The following is a 19,991-nucleotide window of genomic DNA, read 5'->3' as shown; positions in this document are numbered from 1 at the left end:
CCAAGGAAGGATTGGAGCAGCCTGGGACATTGGGAGGTGTCCCTGCCATGGCAGGGGTGGCACTGGATGCTCTGGAATGTCTCCTCCCACCCAAACCATTCCCTGGATCTGTGAGGGGAGCAGTTTGGGGGAGAAGGGCAGAGGATTCTGATGGAAACCTCCCAAAAACCTTTCAGAGGTCCTGTCTGTGTGCTGGCAGCATTAATTAGACACTGGTTATTTAACAGAACTTCACTCTGCTCCAAGCAAGTCGTTCTTGTGTTTTATAACCCCAGCACAGATGATTTTCAAGTTCTTATTTCTTTTTGCAAGGTCTTGAGGTAGTTTGGGAAAGGGAAGCTTTTAAGTTAAAGCAGCTCAAGTTTGACAAACTTTAGATTAACCACTCACATTTTCCCCACTTAGGTCGTGCCCCCTGATTTCAATTGGTTCTCACTGAAGTTTTCTGCTAATTGCTGCTGAGTGAAGAATTCAGCTTGCTGCTGCTCAGGCTCATCTTGTTACAAACGATGGTGCCAGGCTGAGAGAAGGAAAATACTTCTGAGACCTGGTGATCTTTGCCATCGTGCTGGGATTTTTGGCTCTGTTTTCAAGGGGCTGAAATGCAACAGTCTGAAATAGTAATTTCACAATTATAAGCCGCACGTCTGGGTGTGGCAACTGTCTTGGGTTACAACACAGAGTGTGATCAAAGGTTTCTGTTCTGTCACCATCTGCTGAGGGTGGGGCAGTGATCCTGATCTCCATGGGAGATATTCTGCTAATGGGCATCCATTGAAACCAGCTGGGGCAGTGTTCTTTATCTCATGGGATATCTCCTGTTCATGGCCATGGTTTATAAACCAGCTGGGGCAGTGTTCTTTATCTCATGGGATATCTCCTGTTCATGGCCATGGTTTATAAACCAGCTGGGGCAGTGTTCTTTATCTTTTCACAACCCATCCTTCCTCCAGCCAGTCATTTTCTGCTCATGGCCATTGAGTCCCACTGTGGCACTGATAAAATTACTGCATCCCACTGGGAGTTGCTCCAGCCAGGGGGAAGAGCCCAACATTTCTTACCAAGATAAAAACAGAGGGTTTGGGACACTAAGGGAGCCCCTTTCTCCACTGGACTCCAGAGGAAAACCGGATTTCTCCACATCCCCACTGGAGCTTTAGAGGGAAACTGCACCTTGTACAGGAGCACTGCTCCAACTGAGCCACATCTGTCACTGCAGGAGGATGCAGCCACCATGGGATGGGACTGCTGCCAACACCCTGCCTGACGGGTGTCAGGCTGTACTCTGACTGTGTCAGGGTTTGGGGTTTGTTCTTTGTAGTGCTGTATTTCTATTTTAATTTCCCTAGTAAAGAACTGTTATTCCTATTCCCATATCTTTGCCCGAGAGTCCCTTGATTTCAAAATTATAATAATTTGGAGGGAGGGGGTTTACATTCTCCATTTCAAAGAGAGGCTCCTGCCTTTCTCAGCAGACACCTGTCCTCCAAACTAAAACAGCAACTTTTCCTTCTTTGTCCATATATAAGCCACACCTGATTATAAGCTGCATTTCCAGGTTTGGACCAAAATTTTAGTCAAAATGGTGGAGCTTATAATTGTGAAATTACTGTAAGCCTCACAGAACAGGCATAATTTAGGGGACAATGCAGCAGTGATGGGAATTGTAAGAGAAATAGCATTTTTTACCTTTCCTCCTCCTCCTGGCATCACTGTGCAAACAGGTATAATTTCAGTGACCTCTTTCATTCCATACATACAAAAAAAGCCTCTTTTGGGGGTGCTGCCACCAGAAACCAACAGGATTTTCCCACTCTGTGGGAAAGGTGAGTCCACTTAAAAGCTGAGGAGGGAGTAAATGCAACCCCCCCCCCCCCCAAAAAAAAGGTACAGGGAGCTCAGAGAGACAATAATGAACATAATTACAGTTAGTTATTGTTTGCTTTACTCACAACCCTGCTTTATAATGCTCCTGCCAGCAGAGCTGCTTTATGGGATGTCTTTTTCATGCAGCTACCTTTTCATAAATCAAAGCCCCAAAGCAATACCAGGCAGTTTCTCCTGCAGCCTGTTTGAAAATAAAAGTTAACACCGAGCCCTGGCTGTTATCAATCTTCATAAATGTGTCCATGATACAGCAAATCTGCTCCATATCACCCAGCTCTGCTCCTAATGCATGCACAGGAGCAAACCCAGGGGCTTCATGGAGCTCCTAAATGGCTTGGAAGTGGGAGCCATGTTAAGTGGCAAGGGAAGTTTGAAAGGAATAACTGCTTTTCTCATTTCTTTCAATGCAGGATGAAATTATTCCCCTTCCAGCTTGAAAAATGTGTATTGGGCTACAAAGGGAATTTTCAGGCACAAAACTGAGACCCCAGGAAAATGTGGGTGTTGCTCAAGGAACTGCAGGGAAATGAGGAGGGGAAATGATCAGGATTTCAGTCAGAGATCTGTGGACTGAGGGTTTGTCTATTCAGGCACTGAACTGAAGACCTGACACAATCAATAAACTTATTGCAGTGGCACCCACACCCTCTGAAGGAGGAGAAGGGGGACCTGACCTGTCTTAATTTGTATTTTGCAGGACCTAAAGGGGTTCCAGGAGAGCTGGAGAGGGACTGGGGACAAGGAATGGGGGGACAGGACACAGGGAATGGGGAAAGGGGAGATTGGGGAAGGAATTCCTGGCTGGGCTGGAATTGCCAGAGCATCCCTGGATCCCTGGAATGTCCAAGGCCAGGCTGGACATTGGGGCTGGGATGGTGGAAATGTCCCTGCAGGGCAGAGGAGGCACTGGGTGTCCTTTAAGGTCCCTTCCAGCCCAAACCCTTCTGTGATCCTATGATTTAACCACTTTATAAGAGACCTAAATGCTCATTATACAAACCTTCTTTTTCTGAGTCTGACAGCCCTTTGCAACAAAACCCAAAATTTGAGATTATTTCCCCAAATATTTACTGCCTAGTTTGCCTTTAAACTGTGATTTCCCTCAGGTGCAGTCCAACAGAATGGCTGTAGTGTATTTTTAATTTTTTTCCCCCTGATTTTCCAACACTACTGGAAAGGAGATTAAATGTCAAGTGGTAACATATAGACATAATTGGTAATTCATTCTTCACCCTGTACCCAAGAACAGGTGAATTCTCCTTAAAAAAATCCCCCCACCAGCTCTGGGAAACATTCCCCCTTCCCCAAAGGGAGGTCTGTGCTGGAGGCTCCCAAGTGAGATTTGTAGGATTTGATCCTACAGATGGCTTAGCCTCATTAAAAACATCCTTAGAAAAGGTATTTGTAAATCTCAGCCACAAAAGATTAGGAACTACAGAACAAATTAATAATAAAAAGGAGCTGCTGTGGGGTTTAACCTCCCAGCTTTAATGCTGTAATTGGGAACTCGTGTTTGGAGGAAATCCCAACAAAGGATAAAACATTAAAACAAGAGGTTTATTCCTTGTTTGGAATAAACCTGGAGGAGGCAGCCAGATGTCCCTGGCAGAGCCTGGAATGCCAAACACAGTGGGAAGAGCCTCTCATTCCTCAGGAGCAGCTCCCAAACCTGCAGCCAGAGCAGGGATTGTCCCCAAAGGGCACCCAGGAATTCTCCCCAACAGGAGAATCAGAACCAGTTCCACTGGGTGTGAGGTGTGAGGGCAGAGTTTCCCTCACTGCTTTCACAATTATTTTAAAATTTCTCTGTGTTCCTCTGTAAGCAAATGCAGAAAAGCAGCTGAACACATTTCTCTTTCCAACACATCCACCCTGAGCAGGAAAAGAACTTTCTGAATAGGGAAAGGACCTGCAGATGATAAAATCACAGAGTGGTTCAGCTTGGAAAAGACCTTAAACATCATCAAGTTCATCCAGTTCCAATCCCCTCCTACAGGCAAATTTCCCCACACAGTTATCCCACAATATCCCACACAGTTATCCCACAATATCCCACACAGTTATCCCACAATAACCCACACAGTTATCCCACAATATCCCCCACAACAAAATCCTACAATAATTATCCTGTTCTACCTGTCCCCTCCTTCCCAGAAAATCTTTTCTTTTATGTATTAATTCATAGAAAATAAAAAAATAAATTCCTACTCCTGACTCGGTGCTTTATAAACATTAATTTTAAGATTGCTTTCTCCATTACACAGAGTAAAGGATCTCACTGTGGGAAAAACTGGGGATAGCCTGAGGGGAGATTTAATGAATGTTTCCATGATTTCTAGAAAAGGAGGAAAAAAAAAAGATTATGCCAAGCATAGAAAGAATTGACTTGCTCTCTTTATTAATGTGCTATCTAAATTTTGAATAATGGATTTTAAAAGTTAATGTAACTCTCAAAAAAACACAGTCAGAGCTTCAATCCTGTTTCCTGAGCAAACAAGCACATTTAAATTTCACATCACAGCTCCAGGATTTCAATGAAAACACATCCCCATGCACTGATTCTCAGATATTCCACCAGCTCCAAATGTTTCATCCAGCACTCCTAATGGACTGCACTGATCAAAGGAACAAAGTGAAATACCTGTGTGGCTGCAGGGAAACCCAAAATTGTCATGTCTGCAGTGACAGCCACAGGTAAACACACTGAAAAGTGGCTTTAGGGAATTCTGAGATTCCAAAGGATACCTGGAGAGCAGCCAAAGGATTCTCTGATTTGTTTATAGGTGCAGAGCAACTGCTGCCCACCAAAGTCCCCTCTTTAAATTGGAACTGATTTTAAGGTTGATTTTAAGGATGATTTTAAGATTTTAAGGATGATTTTAAGGTTCCCTGGGTCAAAGCACAATCCTTTGCACAAAGCAGCACAAAGTCCAGCAGATTTCTGGAGTGAGCTCTGCTCCTGCAGCCCTCAGGTGAGCCCTGACTGAAAAATCTGAGCAAAAAGATTATCCAAAAGGAGGAGGGTTTGGGATGTTCAAGGTAAACAAGAGGCTGGAAGGATTTATTCAGGTCTCTTTGGTGTCTCTGCCCACCTGCAGCAGCTCTGTGCACTCAGAATCTGGATTGGTTTCAAGCTAAGAGGGGTGGCAGCATCACTCCCATGCTGGCAAACTGCACCCACACTTGGTTTGTGGGGTGAAATGTGTTTGAGATCACACACCTCTGCTTGAACACTGCAAAAAAAACTCACAGCTCTTGTGAAGAGGTGCAAGAGCAGAAAGAGAAATAAGACCTTTGGGTACCTCTGTGCTAAGAAAAGCTCAATGGCTGTGTAATATTTAATTCTTTAATTCTCAGCATCACTTACAAACAGCTCACACCTCTCTAAGAGATGTCAGGAGGAGCTTGGGATCATCATCCCCAGACAGAATATGACAAAAAAAATCAAGAATACCACCAGCAACAGTGTCATCAGGGCAAACAACCCTGCAGTGATTCTCTCCTGACAAAGCACCACCTGTATTTGCTGTAAGGGAAAACATTAATTCAGGTTTCTGTGCAGAACTCACTGCCCTGGGCTAAGCAAAAAAAGCTTTACTAAAGGCACAAAGCCTGCAGGATTTATTTTCTGTGTTTGAAAAAAATACTATGTGGTATTTCATAAATAAGTGGTAATTTGTAGCTTTAACTTTAGGTTTTAATTCAGGGCTAAGTTGGATGGGCTGGAGCAAACTTGGTCTAGGGAAGGTGGGATGGGATGAGTTTTAAGGTCCCTTCACCCAAACCACTTTGGGAATCACTGATTTATTTAAGGAGCTGTACAAAGTCTGGGTCTGGAGAAGTAAAGCACAAATTTTCTGGCTGGCTTTGCAACAAGGATTTCTGTGTTACAGAGGTATGTGAGTGCTGCATGGTGCTGACTGAAGATATTTGCATTAAGAAACTATCAATATTCCTAATTTACAGGCAGTGCAAGAGCCCTTCAAAAGTCACCATATGTGCCCCAACATCAGAAGGGTAACGAGGACAGGGAAATAAAGCCACACTTCCCTGGACTTGGTCCAAAGTCATCAATAAAAAGCTGATTTTCTCTCTACCCTGCTTTTTTTTTCCCCCCTCAGTGTCCAGAGAATTGGCACCACTGCTTTGTGAGACAATTATATCTGAATATCCAAGTGCTGCTGTTATTAATTTACTGTGGTTTCATTATGCTCCTTCTCAGCTTCACAGTCACAGCAACACCAGTCAGGACACACAGAAAATACTGCAAATATTTCAAATATTCACAGCTCAGCATCAAACAGAACTTCATGGGGGAGGTGTCCATGGCAGGGCTGGAACTGAAAGATCCTTAAGATCCTTTCCAGCCCAAACCACTCCAGGATTTTCTGATTATAACAATGCCTTAAATTTTATTTTCAGTAAACATTAACAACCCAGAGAAATCCTAATTAAAGGAAGATGTGATATTGATGATTTGTTATTTATTTCCATTCATTCTGTGGGAATTGATGGAGAGAGTCATGTCCAAAAAATTCAGGATAAAGGAATCTGTGATTCAGAATAAACACCCAGATGATGCAAAAGATCCTCTGGAGTACAACTGTCAGTGTCCAAGCAAACTTTGGATTGTTTTAATTCCATTATTGGGGGGAACCTCACCACAAACTGATCAGTCAATCCCCCAGAAGATTTGGGGTTTCCATCAGCCTGGATGGCTGAGGATTCAGTTTTTCCCCCAAAAAATCCCAGCAGCAAGAAGCAATTCCAGAATGGCAGAATATTGAGGAAAAAGCACTAATGCACAGCTATGAATTCTAAATATATCAGCAGAAATCAAAACCCAAAGATAAAAACATTTATTTGAGGCTGCCTTTGCCCTCTCTGCTTCTTAAATGAATAATGAAGATGTCACTTGGCTCGAGACACCACGAGGGAATAAAATGTCACTGCTGCAGCTGCTGAATTTCCCACTCCCAGCCCTCCAAATTAAGGGAAAAACCCACAAAACAAAGGGAGAATTTGATTAGGAAAAGTTCAAATCCTTGCCCAAAGCCCAGCTCTTCCTGTAAGGTTGCATTCTTCTCTTCTTGTGTAAACCCCTCATTATAACAGAGCCATCTTCATAATGGAATAATTGGGGTTATAATGTAACTGTGGGAAGATAATTCCAGTTTTAGGAGGGGCAGCATGGCCCTGTAATGTTGTTTTAATGTGATTTGGGGACTGCAGGAACTGCCTGAACCTGCTCATTTAGGATTTGATCAATGGGAATTAGGCTCATAAAGAGATGAAGCATTTGATAATTCCCAATTTGATCAATGTGAATCAGGGCCTTGGTGGAGATAAAACATTCCACATGGACATTTGGAATATCAGTTTAATGTAGGCAGCAATAGGAACTGCAGACACAAGATTTGCCAGGTCTCTGATCCAAACCCATGTGGGATATTTGTATTTTTCCCCCTTTTAATGGGGTTTAATTACCCCTAGAGACTGATGAAGCCACAGCTGATGTAATTTCAGGGATTAAATGGAGGAAGGAAAATCCAGGAAATATTTAAAATATAATAACACCATCCACTTCTTGCTCTTGGAAGGGATGCAGCTTAAAAAGTGGAAGAAATTCAAGTTCTATCATTAAAACTGGGTACCTAATTCTAGACATGCCTAAAATAAAGTCAGACTATTTGCTAATAACACCACAATTAGATCCATTAATCTTGCACTTGGAACCTGCAATCACAGGCAGCACATGGCTTTATGCATTAACAAAATTTAGCAGCTCAACCTTATTTAATTCTTCTTTTACAGCCAATTAAACAACTCTTTAAACACCACTGGAGCCTCTGTCCTCTCAATCCTCACGTGCAATTAAACTGCACATGAGAAGTGCCCCTGACACCAGAAGAGCATCTTGAGGTCTCACTAAATCATCCCTCATTTATCCATCAAGTTCCACAAAAAGAGGCAGTGATAAAATAACATCTCCTGCACTGAAACCTTCAATAAAAAGACACAGTGTTTAAAAGGATTTTAGATGAGGAAAAACACTTGAAATTGGAAAGTAATATTGGTATTTCAGGCCCTTTCATAAAATCTGCCACAATTTATGTGCATATTTCAGGCACCTTTTTATTTCCTGCTTTTTTTTTTTTTCCCTTTTGTTTTCTTGGAAGGCATTGGACCAGTATTGGATCCACTGATGTAAAAATTCCAAATAAAGTTTAGGAGATTTGGGTTCAAGTGCAAAAGCAGCACAGTAATTGCAGTATTGCTATTACAGACCAGTAATGATTTCAATTAATATCTTGAGTTTCTGGAAAATTAAAAAAAATCCAATCCCATCAAGTTTTAGGAATGTGATTCCTTATCCAAATCCTCCTCAGAGTAAATATTCCTTGATTTCTGCACCCTATAAAATGTTTTTTTAAAATTCCTTTGATGCTCAGGACTGCTCTGTCAATCAGCTCCATTTGTGCACAAAAAGGAACCCAAGGATTTGATTAACTCAGGAAATCCTTTATATACCAGGAAGAAAAACCCCAATCCCAAACCCATCTCCCAGCTCTGCCCACTAAACCCACCCAGAGCTCTTCAGCCAAACTCCAAAATCCCAACAAAACCTGATTTTGGAATAATGCATGTGAAATGAGCTGAAAATATCCCAGTGTAACAAAGGGAGGAGACACCCAGGTGGGAATTTTATCCCAACCTCCCTGGATTTCCAGACATGATGGAAAACTCTCTAAATTATGCTTAAATCAGACCTTGATCAATGGTCATCCTGTCCCTCTTGTTTAAGGGACAGATTAATTTAGTGCCCAATATACTCTGCACCATTAAACACTACAAAAATTTTATATATACACCAGAGAATATTCAACAATTCATGCTGTAAAGACATAAAATGAGTTTTTCTTATACCTTAAAATTTTATTTGTATCATTATCAGCAGCTCAGAAAGGACTTTTCTCTTCCTGCTCATCAAAAATCAAAACAAAACACAAACCAGAAGAAAATCCCTCCACAAAGCTACAAAAATCGGGGCAGAATAATTCATTTTCTGCAGCATTTCTTGGTTAGGGGAGAGAATTGAGGTTGTAAAAAGTTCTGTGTCCTCACTAAAATGATAAATGGAACCTGGAGCCTGAGGGATGGAGCAGCCCAAAGGGAAGGTCCAAGGCTAAGGGTCACTGTCACTTTGATCCATCAATTACCACATCTTCACTTCCCTTTCTTCAGGACTAATAAAAATTATTTAATTTGACCTTCACTGTTGAGGGCAGAGTGAAATTCCTCATTTAAATCCTTCCCATGGTGTGATTGTGATGCAAAGCTGCAATCCCATTTTTGGTGCTCCATCAGAGAAAGGGAATCTATTTTTAGAATATTTCATGCTTCTTTTCAACTAGAAATTAATAAATGTCCCAAAGTGTGCACCCCATTTCTCTGCAGCTTATGGCTCCCAAATCTCCCAAATTCCCTCCTTTCAACAACCAGAGGGGCTGATAGGATCTGTGAGGGAGGAAAAGGGAATTATTGTGCATTTTAATGTGGTAAGAACTCCTCCAGCTGCCAGGAACAAACAGAAAGGACTCACTTGAACCGAGATGAGACTTCATCAGCAGCTTTTTGGTATTGCTCAGTGGTGACTTTGTAGAACTGGGCACTCTGGAAGAAAAAAAAAAAAACAGAATAAATACAGATTTCAGTTAGTATTATTTACAGGCATGCTAATATCTAGTCAATAAAACTCATTTTGGATTTATGTTGTTTCAAAAATCCCTCAGAACCTAACCATAAAATGACAAAGTTTCAGAAATCACTTTTTTGGGGTGTTTCTTTTTTTTTTTTAAGTAAGTTTGTCTTGATTATGGAAAAGAAATGGCTCTTGGGGAAGAAACTCTAAAGGAAATGAGGTAAGAATCCCATATTCAGCACATAGTGCTCCTGGAGTCTTTGCAACTTGTTTTTTACAAATGAAAATCAAAATACTGATTCTTGACTTGTTTGCAGTGCCCTGTTTGTGCTCCTCACACATCTCCCCCTCTGCCTCACAGGTGACACTGCAGAAAAGTCCTAAATAAATTCACTATGGCTCCACTTCCCCTTTTGCTCTTTGCCTCTCTGAGGATTTTCTGGAATATTCCAAACTCCCAGGTCACTTCACTCAGTTGTCAGTTTTAATTCCTAAAGCCAAGCAGCTGCAGGACAGATTTTCATCTCTCCTAAACCCAGGGCTGGCTTTGACTCAGTTCTACAAAATCCTTCATTCCCAAAGTACAGCTGAGAGATGCTCAGCAAGAAAAAGAAGTTTTCTAGGTGGGAAAATGCTGTGCCAGAGGAGGGAAAATTCCTTCCTGGAAAGGGTGGTCAGGCATTGGAACAGCTCCAGGGGTGGAGTCCCCATCCCTGCAGGGATTTCCAGCTGTGGAGGTGGCACTTGGGGACATGGGACAGTGCTGGGAAACGTTGGACTCAATGACCTTAAAGGTCTTTTCCAGCCTAAAGAATTCTGTAATCCTGCAGCCTGAGATAAATTGCTGGAATGTTGTTTAGCCTCATGTCTCAATAATACAGAGGTGGCATTTTTCAGGAGGTTTTTATAGCCTCAGCACAGCTGGACCTCTGCTGTGATAACCAAGGCACCTGGCTGCCCAGCTGGGGGGAGAAAGCAAAGTTTAAGCAGCTCCAAACTTCTCTGGAAATCTTTTCCTCACAATGCTGGTGGAAACAGGGTGTGGAGAGGCAAAAAGGTTGTGCTGGCACTTGCAAGAACTCTGGTGTAGCTTTGAGTCACTGGCATCCCAGGGAGTGATGTTAACATGGCAACAAAATCCTGCCAATCCCACACTGTGTGATTACATCAAACCCAGCTGAATTCTTATTTTAACAGCCTGGGACTTTATCCTGTGCTTCAGAGTTATTGATGCCTCAGTATTGATTTGGCATCTTACAAATATTTAATTTGTGTCAGACTGAGGGAGGTGGGATTGTTCACCTGGAGAGGAAAAGGCTCTGGGAGAGCTCAGAGCTCCTAAAAGAGCTCCAGGAGAGCTGGAGAGGGACTGGGGACAAGGGACAGGACACAGGGAATGGGGAAAGGGGAGATTGGGGAAGGAATTCCTGGAATTGCCAGAGAATCCCTGGATCCCTGCAGTGGCCAAGGAAGGATTGGAGCAGCCTGGGATGCTGGGAGGTGTCCCTGCCATGAGCTTGGAGCTCCCTGCCCAGGCAAGGCAGGCCAGGACTGTGGGATTCAGGACACTCAGAATCCATGCAGAGGGATTGGGATGGAAAGTGGGGATAGAAAAGAGAGGCCCAGGGAAGGGAGAGCCTTGATGGTTTGCTGAGATTGCAAGGGAAGGCCCTGGATGCATCAATTCCTTGGAGAGGAGATGGATCCAATGTCAGGTTCTGGAGAGCTGGGAATTGCCAGGCTGGAGAAGGGAAGGATGCAGGGAGAGCTTCCAGAACATTGCAGGGCCTGGAGGGGCTCCAGGAGAGCTGCAGAGGGACTGGGGACAAGGGACAGGACACAGGGAATGGGGAAAGGGGAGATTGGGGAAGGAATTTCTGGAATTGCCAGAGCATCCCTGCAGTGTCCAAGGGCTTGGAGCCCCCTGGGACAGTGGAAGTGTCCCTACAAGGCAGGGGTGGCACTGGGTGTCCTTTAAGGTCCCTTCCAACCCAAACCATTCCATGATTCCATAACACACATGGATGCCACCATTCAGTCCTCAAGAAACATCATTCCAATTTTAATTTTGGGTAAAATAAAGCAGTTTAGCCTAAGACATTGATGTATGGAAAAGCAATATGATAAAAGCATTTTGAAGGGGAAAAAATGGAAAAGGCTCTAAGTGGAGAGATCACTCTTCCATAAAAGTCACAGATGACACAGATCTGTGGTCACTGGGTGAGTAAACATGTCCTGAGGAATATTTATCATTTTATGAGCAGTGCAGTTCTCACTCCTGCAAAAACACCTCCTGAAATTCCAAAAGAGGCAGCACCAACTACAAAAAAAAAATACAAAGAAAACCATTTTTCCTTCCCACTTAAAGATTTCATCTTCCAAGCCTCTTCCTTGCAAATGATAATCTTGAAATGAACCAAAAACAGTGAATAAAACAGCAGCTCCAGACAGGGGTAAAATTGTACTGCAGGGCTAATATTTTCTCACAAATGATAACAAATTGGGTAAGAGGCACTGCAGGCAAAGGTCAGGCTGGGATCAGCAGGAGCAGAGAGCTCTGCTGCCCTCCCCACTGCCCTCCCCACACCTCATCACTCATTTGCACTCCCCCCAGCTCTCCACGCCCGCCAGCCGCGCTCGTTTATTTTTCCATAAATCATCGTTGGCCAGAGAGCAAATGGGAGGGAAAATCTCACAGCAGTGAGCCCCTGGCATCCAGAAACCCCACTGGGATGGGATGGGATCTATGGGATGGGATGGGATGGGATGGGATGGGATGGGATGGGATGGGATGGGATGGGATGGGATGGGATGGGATCCATGGGATAGCAGAGGGTTAAAAATGTTTCTAAAATCATGGGAATTGTATAAAACAGATTCAGGGGTGGTTGGGTTTGGCAGGCCTGGGAAAGGGAACCAGGCCCTGGGAATGAATGTTGAGCTTTGTCTTTATTAGATCACGTGAAACTGCACCTGAGTAATCATCATGTGATAAATAATATGATTGTTAAATGTGATAATTGTTTGGTAAATTGAATATATTATTGTTTAATCGTAATAAGAATCATGAGAAGCGATGTAATGGTGACAAGAATCATGAGGAAGGATGTTTGGGGACCTGATGAAAATCACAAGAATCCATGCTTGGATAAGATCAATGCATACAATAGAACAGTATGGGTTTAATAACTATTCTATAGTTCCATAATGAACAGGGTATAAAAACCTGTCCCTCTGGAATCCATGTGGAGTCAGATTTGGGTTTGTACCCCTGATTCTCAGAGCTCTGCAATAAAAGCACCTGCACATAATCACCCTGTGATGGTGTTTCTATGCTAATGATGGGATGGGATGGGATAATGGGATAGGATCCATGGGTTGGGATGGGATAATGGGATAGGATGGGATCCATGGGATGGGACCCATGGGGTGGGATGAGATAATGGGATAGGATGGGATAATGGGATGGGATAATGGGATGGGATAATGGGATGGGATGGGATGGGATGGGATGGGATGGGATGGGATGGGATGGGATGGGATGGGATGGGATGGGATGGGATGGGATCCATGGGATGGGATGGGATGGGATCCATGGGGTGGGATAATGGGATGGGATGGGATGGGATGGGATGGGATCCATGGGATGGGATGGGATGGGATCCATGGGATGGGATAATGGGATACAATGGGATCCATGGGGTGGGATAATGGGATGGGATGGGATGGGATGGGATGGGATCCATGGGATGGGATGGGATGGGATCCATGGGGTGGGATAATGGGATGGGATGGGATCCATGGGATGGGATAATGGGATGGGATCCATGGGATGGGATAATGGGATGGGATGGGATAATGGGATGGGATGGGATCCATGGGATGGGATCCATGGGATGGGATCCATGGGATGGGATGGGATAATGGGATGGGATGGGATCCATGGGGTGGGATAATGGGATGGGATGGGATCCATGGGGTGGGATAATGGGATAGGATGAACCCACGATGGCAGCGTGGCTGAGGCAGGGCTGAGATGATGAATGGCTCCCCATCACTCCCTGTCCCCTCCCAGGCCCACACAGACTAGAATCTTATTTAGGCTGCCATTTATCTTTCTTTGGCCTGGTCAATAAAGATGAACACAACAGTTGTAAGGATCGATTGCAATTTTTTCTCATTTTCAAGCATGAAGGAGCATTTCTGACATAAAAACAATATTCAGGGTGTACTTGTTCTGCTTTTTAATTGCAGTTCAAGTGATCAACTGAGCTGCTCTGTATGCCCAGAAGTTTTAATCCTACAAGCTATGAAGAAATCATTTGTTATCTTAGATGAAGTGTGCTGTTTGTGGGCTCAGGTCTACTATTGAAATCCACTCAGATTCTCTTTTAGAGATAAACTCTCTGTAACCCAGAGATGAAGTTTTGTTTTCTAAGTCCTCTCTAATCCTCCAGATAAAAGTGCAGTGGTCATTTCCCTAAACACAGATTAAAAACAGTGCTGTAACATCATTTCCTCATCTCCAGATAAAGGCAGACATTTATTATCCTCATCCCTGGAATGTCCAAGGCCAGGCTGGACGGGGCTTGGAGCACCTGGGACAGGGGGAGGTGTCCCTGCCATGGCAGGGGTGGCACTGGATGAGTTTAAAGTCCCCTTCAAACCCAAATCCAGCAGTTTTGACCCAAAGATAATGAAGCTATTGCAGTAAAACTGAGTAACAAGTGGTGCCTTTTCCACCCTCAGTGTGAACTGAGAGAAACAGAGGCTGAAGGAGAGGTTAAAGAGAATTCAATTTTAATTCTAAATCCAACCAATTTGGCCTGATACATGCACAGAGGCACAGAAAATATAAATAATGCCATAAGTCAGGAAGGGAAAAATGAGATCTGGCCATGGGTGAAAGTGTTTTCACTGAAATAATTTTCCCTGAGTGAAAGTGGAAAGCAGAAGCTTCTTAAAGCTGGAGGAATGAGAGGAGAATTATTTCTCTTGACTGCTTTGATTTCAAAGGTCTGTGTAAGAAAATAAATTCCTGGAGCCCCTCAGAAGGTCCCTGTTTTGTCTGCATGGGGGACCTCAAAGCACGAGCACACATTTCACTCTGGCCTGAAAATCTTCAGATTTGTAACCAGGGAAAGTTCTGAGAGATCCTGTGTCATCCAAGCTGATAAAAGATTATCAAAAGAACCAGGAGAACTTGAGATCCCTCATTTAATTTCACCAGAGATGCTTCACCTGTATGCACTATTTTATTAAAAATGTGGTGGAACTGCTCTTAGTGCAGAGAGACCACGACTGATTTTGGCATTGAATTGTTGCTTTTAAGCCCTTAAAGCCCTGAAGAGATTCATTACAGGAGTAACATTCCTGCAATCTATTTATTTTTTTTTAATTTAATTTAATAGTTACATAGTTCAAGTTGATTTGACAAAGAAAAAAAAAGACTTTCGACTTGCATACAAAAGAGACAAATCTGCCCTTTACTTCAAGTGAGTGCTGGCAAAGACAAAAATGAGCCCAGCTTGACTCCAGCTCAGCTCAGCACCTGCTCCACCCACCAAAGGAACCAAGGGCTTGGGCTGTTTGGCACCTTTGAGAATCAGGGGAGAATTTTTAATTTAAAGACTTCTCTTTCCTTCTCATCCTCCCCCACGGAAAGACTCAAAGCATCGGCAGGCAAAGATTATCCTGTTCCCTGAATGGCAAATTGGGAAGTTTTCTGTGCCTCTTTTTAATCCATTTCTGCTGCAGTTAAGCTTCTTTTCTCCCTTAATTGTACTTGTGGCCATTTCATCTGAGGATCTTTAACAAAGCCATTTGTGGGGAATAGGGAGCATTTTGTTTTAATCATCCTGTTGACACAGAGCCCCAGATCTGAACAACCTTAAAAGAGATTTCCAAAGCCACAAGGAATTTGTTTCACTTCTTTTAGTCCAAACTCAACACTGACCAGGTTGCTCCAAGTCCCATCCTTGGACTTGGACATTGCAGGGATCCAGGGATGCTCTGGCAATTCCAGCCCAGCCAGGAATTCCTTCCCCAATCTCCCCTTTCCCCATTCCCTGTGTCTTGTCCCTTGTCCCCAGTCCCTCTGCAGCAATCCTGGAGCCCCTCCAGGCCCTGGAATGTTCTGGAAGCTCTCCCTGCATCCTTCCCTTCTCCAGGGGAACATTCCCAGCTCTCCCAGCCTGGCTCCAGCCCTGCAGTAGCTCCAGGGCCTTCTCTGGACTACACAGAAAAACCAAGATTAGAAGAAATAAACTTTCAGACATCCAGTCATCTTTCATCTTTGGAACTGCCACCAAGTGAGCGAGGGGAGAAGGAATTAGGGAAGAAATGAGAACAAAAAAAGAATAAAACCATCAACTGTTCTGTGCCTCCACCCCAGTTCCAAATTACATTAAATTACAGCTTTATAAATATGACCATTCCAATGGCATTTTCATTTGAATTTAAAGCCTCTATTTGTCCCTGAATTGATTTTAATAAGCTATGGAAAACCAAGCATTTAACATCAGACAGCTTCCCAAGTAACACTGCATCTTCATTCTGCCTCCAAATGATCTATGGATGAGGGAATTTCTTCTGAAATGTCAGCAGATCAGCCCTGTGCTTGAATTTTTAGATAAGTTATTCTTTATACAAGTTCTGACTGCTCTCATTTGATCCAGCTGCTCTAGTGAGTCAATTGGTGCAGTTTTTATTCCAGAGATGAAACTAAAGATGTCCAAATCCACAGTCAGAGATCCTGCAGAACACTCAAAGACTCCTGCTCTTGGTTTTAAATCCTATTATGAGCTCTTTTTTAATGAGGGGGATTGACTCTCCTCACTGGGAGAAAGTTCTCTGGATCTGCCACAGGGATGAAAATCAGTTTTTCATGAAATCCATCCAAAAGGAGCAAAAAAATTGGTCACTGCCCAAAGCAAACCAGTTTTCCAATCCTGCACTAGAGTTTAAAAAAGCTGCTTTTGGAGAAGGACCCAACAAATCCCTTCCACCACAACCCAGGGACTAAAGATGAATGGACAGAGCAGGGGATGAGCTTTTACAGCAGAGAACTTTTTTATGTGCAGTGAGTGGGAGAAGTGGCTGCAAGGCAGGGAGGGAATTCAAATTGAAAGAGAAGACCCACAGAAAAAAGAAACCAAACAAAACAAGAAGCAAAGGAAGCAACCTGGGATCCTGGGCTGAGCATAGACACCCAGATAAGGAATTTGAGGCTAAGGCAATAATCAGGATTTTGGTGGTGCTTGCCTACAGATCCCTATTTAAAATTCAAGTGCAATTCCCTCTCTTCTGCCTTTAGAAAATTTCCTCTGCCTGTTGTGTCCTGGAAGAAGCTGGGTCAGAACCAGGCTGTGCTTGGGACAGAAGAGAAACCTGAACTGTTGTGGACTGGAGGGAGGATTTGGGACACCCAAAACCACCCAGTACTTATTCCTACAGAGAAATAAAACCCCAAAAGTATCCAAAGGTGTTGAAAATGCCACAGACCCACCCAAACAAAGTGTCCCTGCCCATGGCAGGTTGGAATGAGATGATCTTTAAGGTCCCAAACCAGTCTGTGATTCCACAAAACAAAGGAGCAACACATGGCAAACATCCTGCAGGAAGGAAAATTCACTTCCCAGCAGAATTTGCTTGATTCCATGATGGGTGTTTGTCAAAGATTTCAGTGATATTCAAAGATATCAAAGATATTCAGAGTGCAGCAAGCAGGGTAAAACACTTAACTCAGTTATCAGCAGAAAATGGGGAGAACAAAAAGCCATTTTTGACCTTTTCTTCTGAATTTCCAACTCTGTTTTTCAGGCACCACTAACTAATGCCTTTAACTGCAACTATTAATGGCTCTGAAGTTTCTCCCCAGCCATGCCTCACTTCACTTTTCTGCCCTGCTACAACATCGATCTCTAATTTGTTAACACTCCGAGCTGCCAAAGAAAATGAAAACCTTTGTGAAAAGGACAAATCTATTCCAAGTTCTTACAGCTATTCAGCCAAGCAGCTAATCTGCATGTAATTGTAGTAGTGGTGTTAATACAAATGTGCTCAGGCTCAGAGATGCACCTGAAAATGCACAACTGTATTTATGGCCCCTCCTGATGACAAGAAATTTTAACCATTCCCATTTAAAATTTCCTTTCTCAGCTCAGCCCTGTCGCTATTCCATGGTTTAAATTGTGTTTTCCCATTGTGGTTATTTCTCCACAACCTAAAGCAGGTTTTGCCCCCCCCCAAAATGAATGTGGTACATCTGTGAGGCACACAGGAATGGGAATTGCTGCCCAAGAAATCTAAGTTGGGAATTCCCTTCAGTTGGTGGCATCAGGTGCAGACAGCAGCACAGGAATGAGGATTTTAAATTCCTGCTGTTGATTGCATTTATGGAATTAAATCTTAAATACAGGTCCAATGGGCCACTTGTGCAAAGCAAAAAGCACACCACAGGGAATCACAACAGCTCAAAGCAAACCAGGATCAGCACCAATTCCAAAATGCTGGAATGGTTTGGGTTGGAAGGGACCTTCCAGATGATTCAGTTCCAACCCCCTTCCATGGGCAGGGACACCTCCCAGCAGCCCAGGGTCCCATCCAGGAATGGCTGTGACTTCCAGGGATGCTGCAGTGTTTTATCCCAGGCACAGAGCTGTGCTTTCTGCACTCAGCATTTCAGAGCACACAGCAGCACCAAGTCAGCTCAGCCTCAATCTTCCATCCCAGCCCTGCTCACTCAGCTCATGGATCACTCCCACAAAGTCCTGACACGCTGGAGACTCACAGGAAGACAATTTGAGGTCATCCCTGAAGCTGCTTTGGCAAAACTTCAGCAGAGCCAGAGGCCAGGGCAGCCCTTCCATGGTCTACAGCAGCCAAGATTTTAAGAGGAAGTCTCAAAATCTGAGAAAATCAGAAAATCCCTTTAACCACCACTTGTTTCCAACTCATTTTGGGCAGCTTTTGGAGGCAGAGAGCCCATGAAAGTGGTCACAAAAGTATTTCCCTCCAAGGACACTTAAGGGATAGGGATCAGAAGAGGTTGTGGTATCTCCAAACTTGCAGGTCCCCAAAAATCCCCCTGTCAAAGCTCAATCTGCTCTGAGCAGGTGCTTGGACCTCCCAAGGCCCCTTGCAGTCAGAACAACCCCATAAATATGGAAACTCAGAGCTGCTATCAGGGTGAAAATCTCTTTTGGCTTGTAGATGTGCAATCTGCTCTGCAGCTGGAGGTGAAATTCATCTTGTGGCAGCAGCCCAGCAGAAAGAATCACAGATTAGCTCTGTCTTCTTTCAAATCAATGGAAAATAGCTGCCTTTAGCTCTGTTTATTAGATCTCCCATATCACTGCAGCCTGAGATTGGCTGCCTCAGGCCATAATGAGTGCAAAATTACCATTTTTTGAAAAGCACAAATAACTCACACGCCAGCCCGAGAGAAAGCGCGAATAAAGTTCCTGAAAGGAAATTCTGCAATATTCTGTCTCCTTCAATCCAGCAGCTCTGGCACCAGTGGCATGGCACAGGCTTGTTGCTGTTCCTCTCACTGCTTTAAAAAGTTTTGTCTGTGTTTTTTTTTTGAGCTGGTATTCGTGGCAACTTTGCTCAGGAACCAGTTTTATCAATCCTATAAAATTCTCATTTTGTGGAATTATGACAAATGAGATGATTTTGATATTCAAAACCACTTTAATATTTGCATTTGGTCAGAGCAATGAATTTCTTTGAATGTTGCTGCCACAAATACTCTGAATTTTGGTCTCACTGTCAGGTGATATTTTGCTGGTCAGGATCAGCAGGTGAGCAAAGAGGGGGTGAATATGAAGAGCAGATTTTTCACTGTGCAAAGTTCATGCTCCAATTAAAAACAGCCACAAGAAAAGGCAGAAAATGTGATATCAACTGACTGACAGCTGATATTGCTACAACAAAAGCCAAATTGTAAAAATCAACATATCAATAACAGGTTTTGGGGATGAAGGAACTGAAGAACTTCAAGGATGGTCTCTGGCAGCTGCTTTGAGCACCAGGTGAGAGCAGGGAGGAGGTATCAGCACCAAAAAATGCTGAGGACATTAAACAATCCCTGATTAAAAACAATGCAGGTACAGTAATTTCATGATTATAAACCGCACATTACAATACAGAGTGTGATCAGAGGTGTCTGTTCTGTCACCATCTGTGAGGGTGGGGCAGTGATCCTGATCTCTGTGGGAGATATTCTGCTAATGGGCATCCACTGAAACCAGCTGGGGCAGTGTTCTTTATCTCCATGGGATATCTCCTGTTCATGGCCATGGTTTATAAACCAGCTGGGGCAGTGTTCTTTATCTCATGGGATATCTCCTGTTCATGGCCATGGTTTATAAACCAGCTGGGGCAGTGTTCTTTATCT

At 43.5% G+C, this 19,991-nt stretch overlaps 1 protein-coding gene across 3 annotated transcripts in view; it reads right to left on the bottom strand.

Annotated features, from left to right (window-relative positions):
- The window catches only part of CHCHD3 (coiled-coil-helix-coiled-coil-helix domain containing 3), a 133,453-nt gene that overhangs the window by 14,438 nt on the left and 99,024 nt on the right, over positions 1 to 19,991 (bottom strand). For all 3 annotated transcript variants that reach the window (XM_033058743.1, XM_033058745.1, XM_033058744.1), the window contains one exon: positions 9,491 to 9,561. In XM_033058743.1, the coding sequence (XP_032914634.1) occupies positions 9,491 to 9,561 (71 nt within the window). The remainder of the gene's footprint in view (positions 1 to 9,490; positions 9,562 to 19,991) is intronic.

This window comes from Catharus ustulatus, chromosome 4, assembly GCF_009819885.2.
Source record: "Catharus ustulatus isolate bCatUst1 chromosome 4, bCatUst1.pri.v2, whole genome shotgun sequence".
Taxonomy (NCBI): domain Eukaryota; kingdom Metazoa; phylum Chordata; class Aves; order Passeriformes; family Turdidae; genus Catharus; species Catharus ustulatus.
This window is presented reverse-complemented; position numbering and strand designations above follow the sequence as displayed.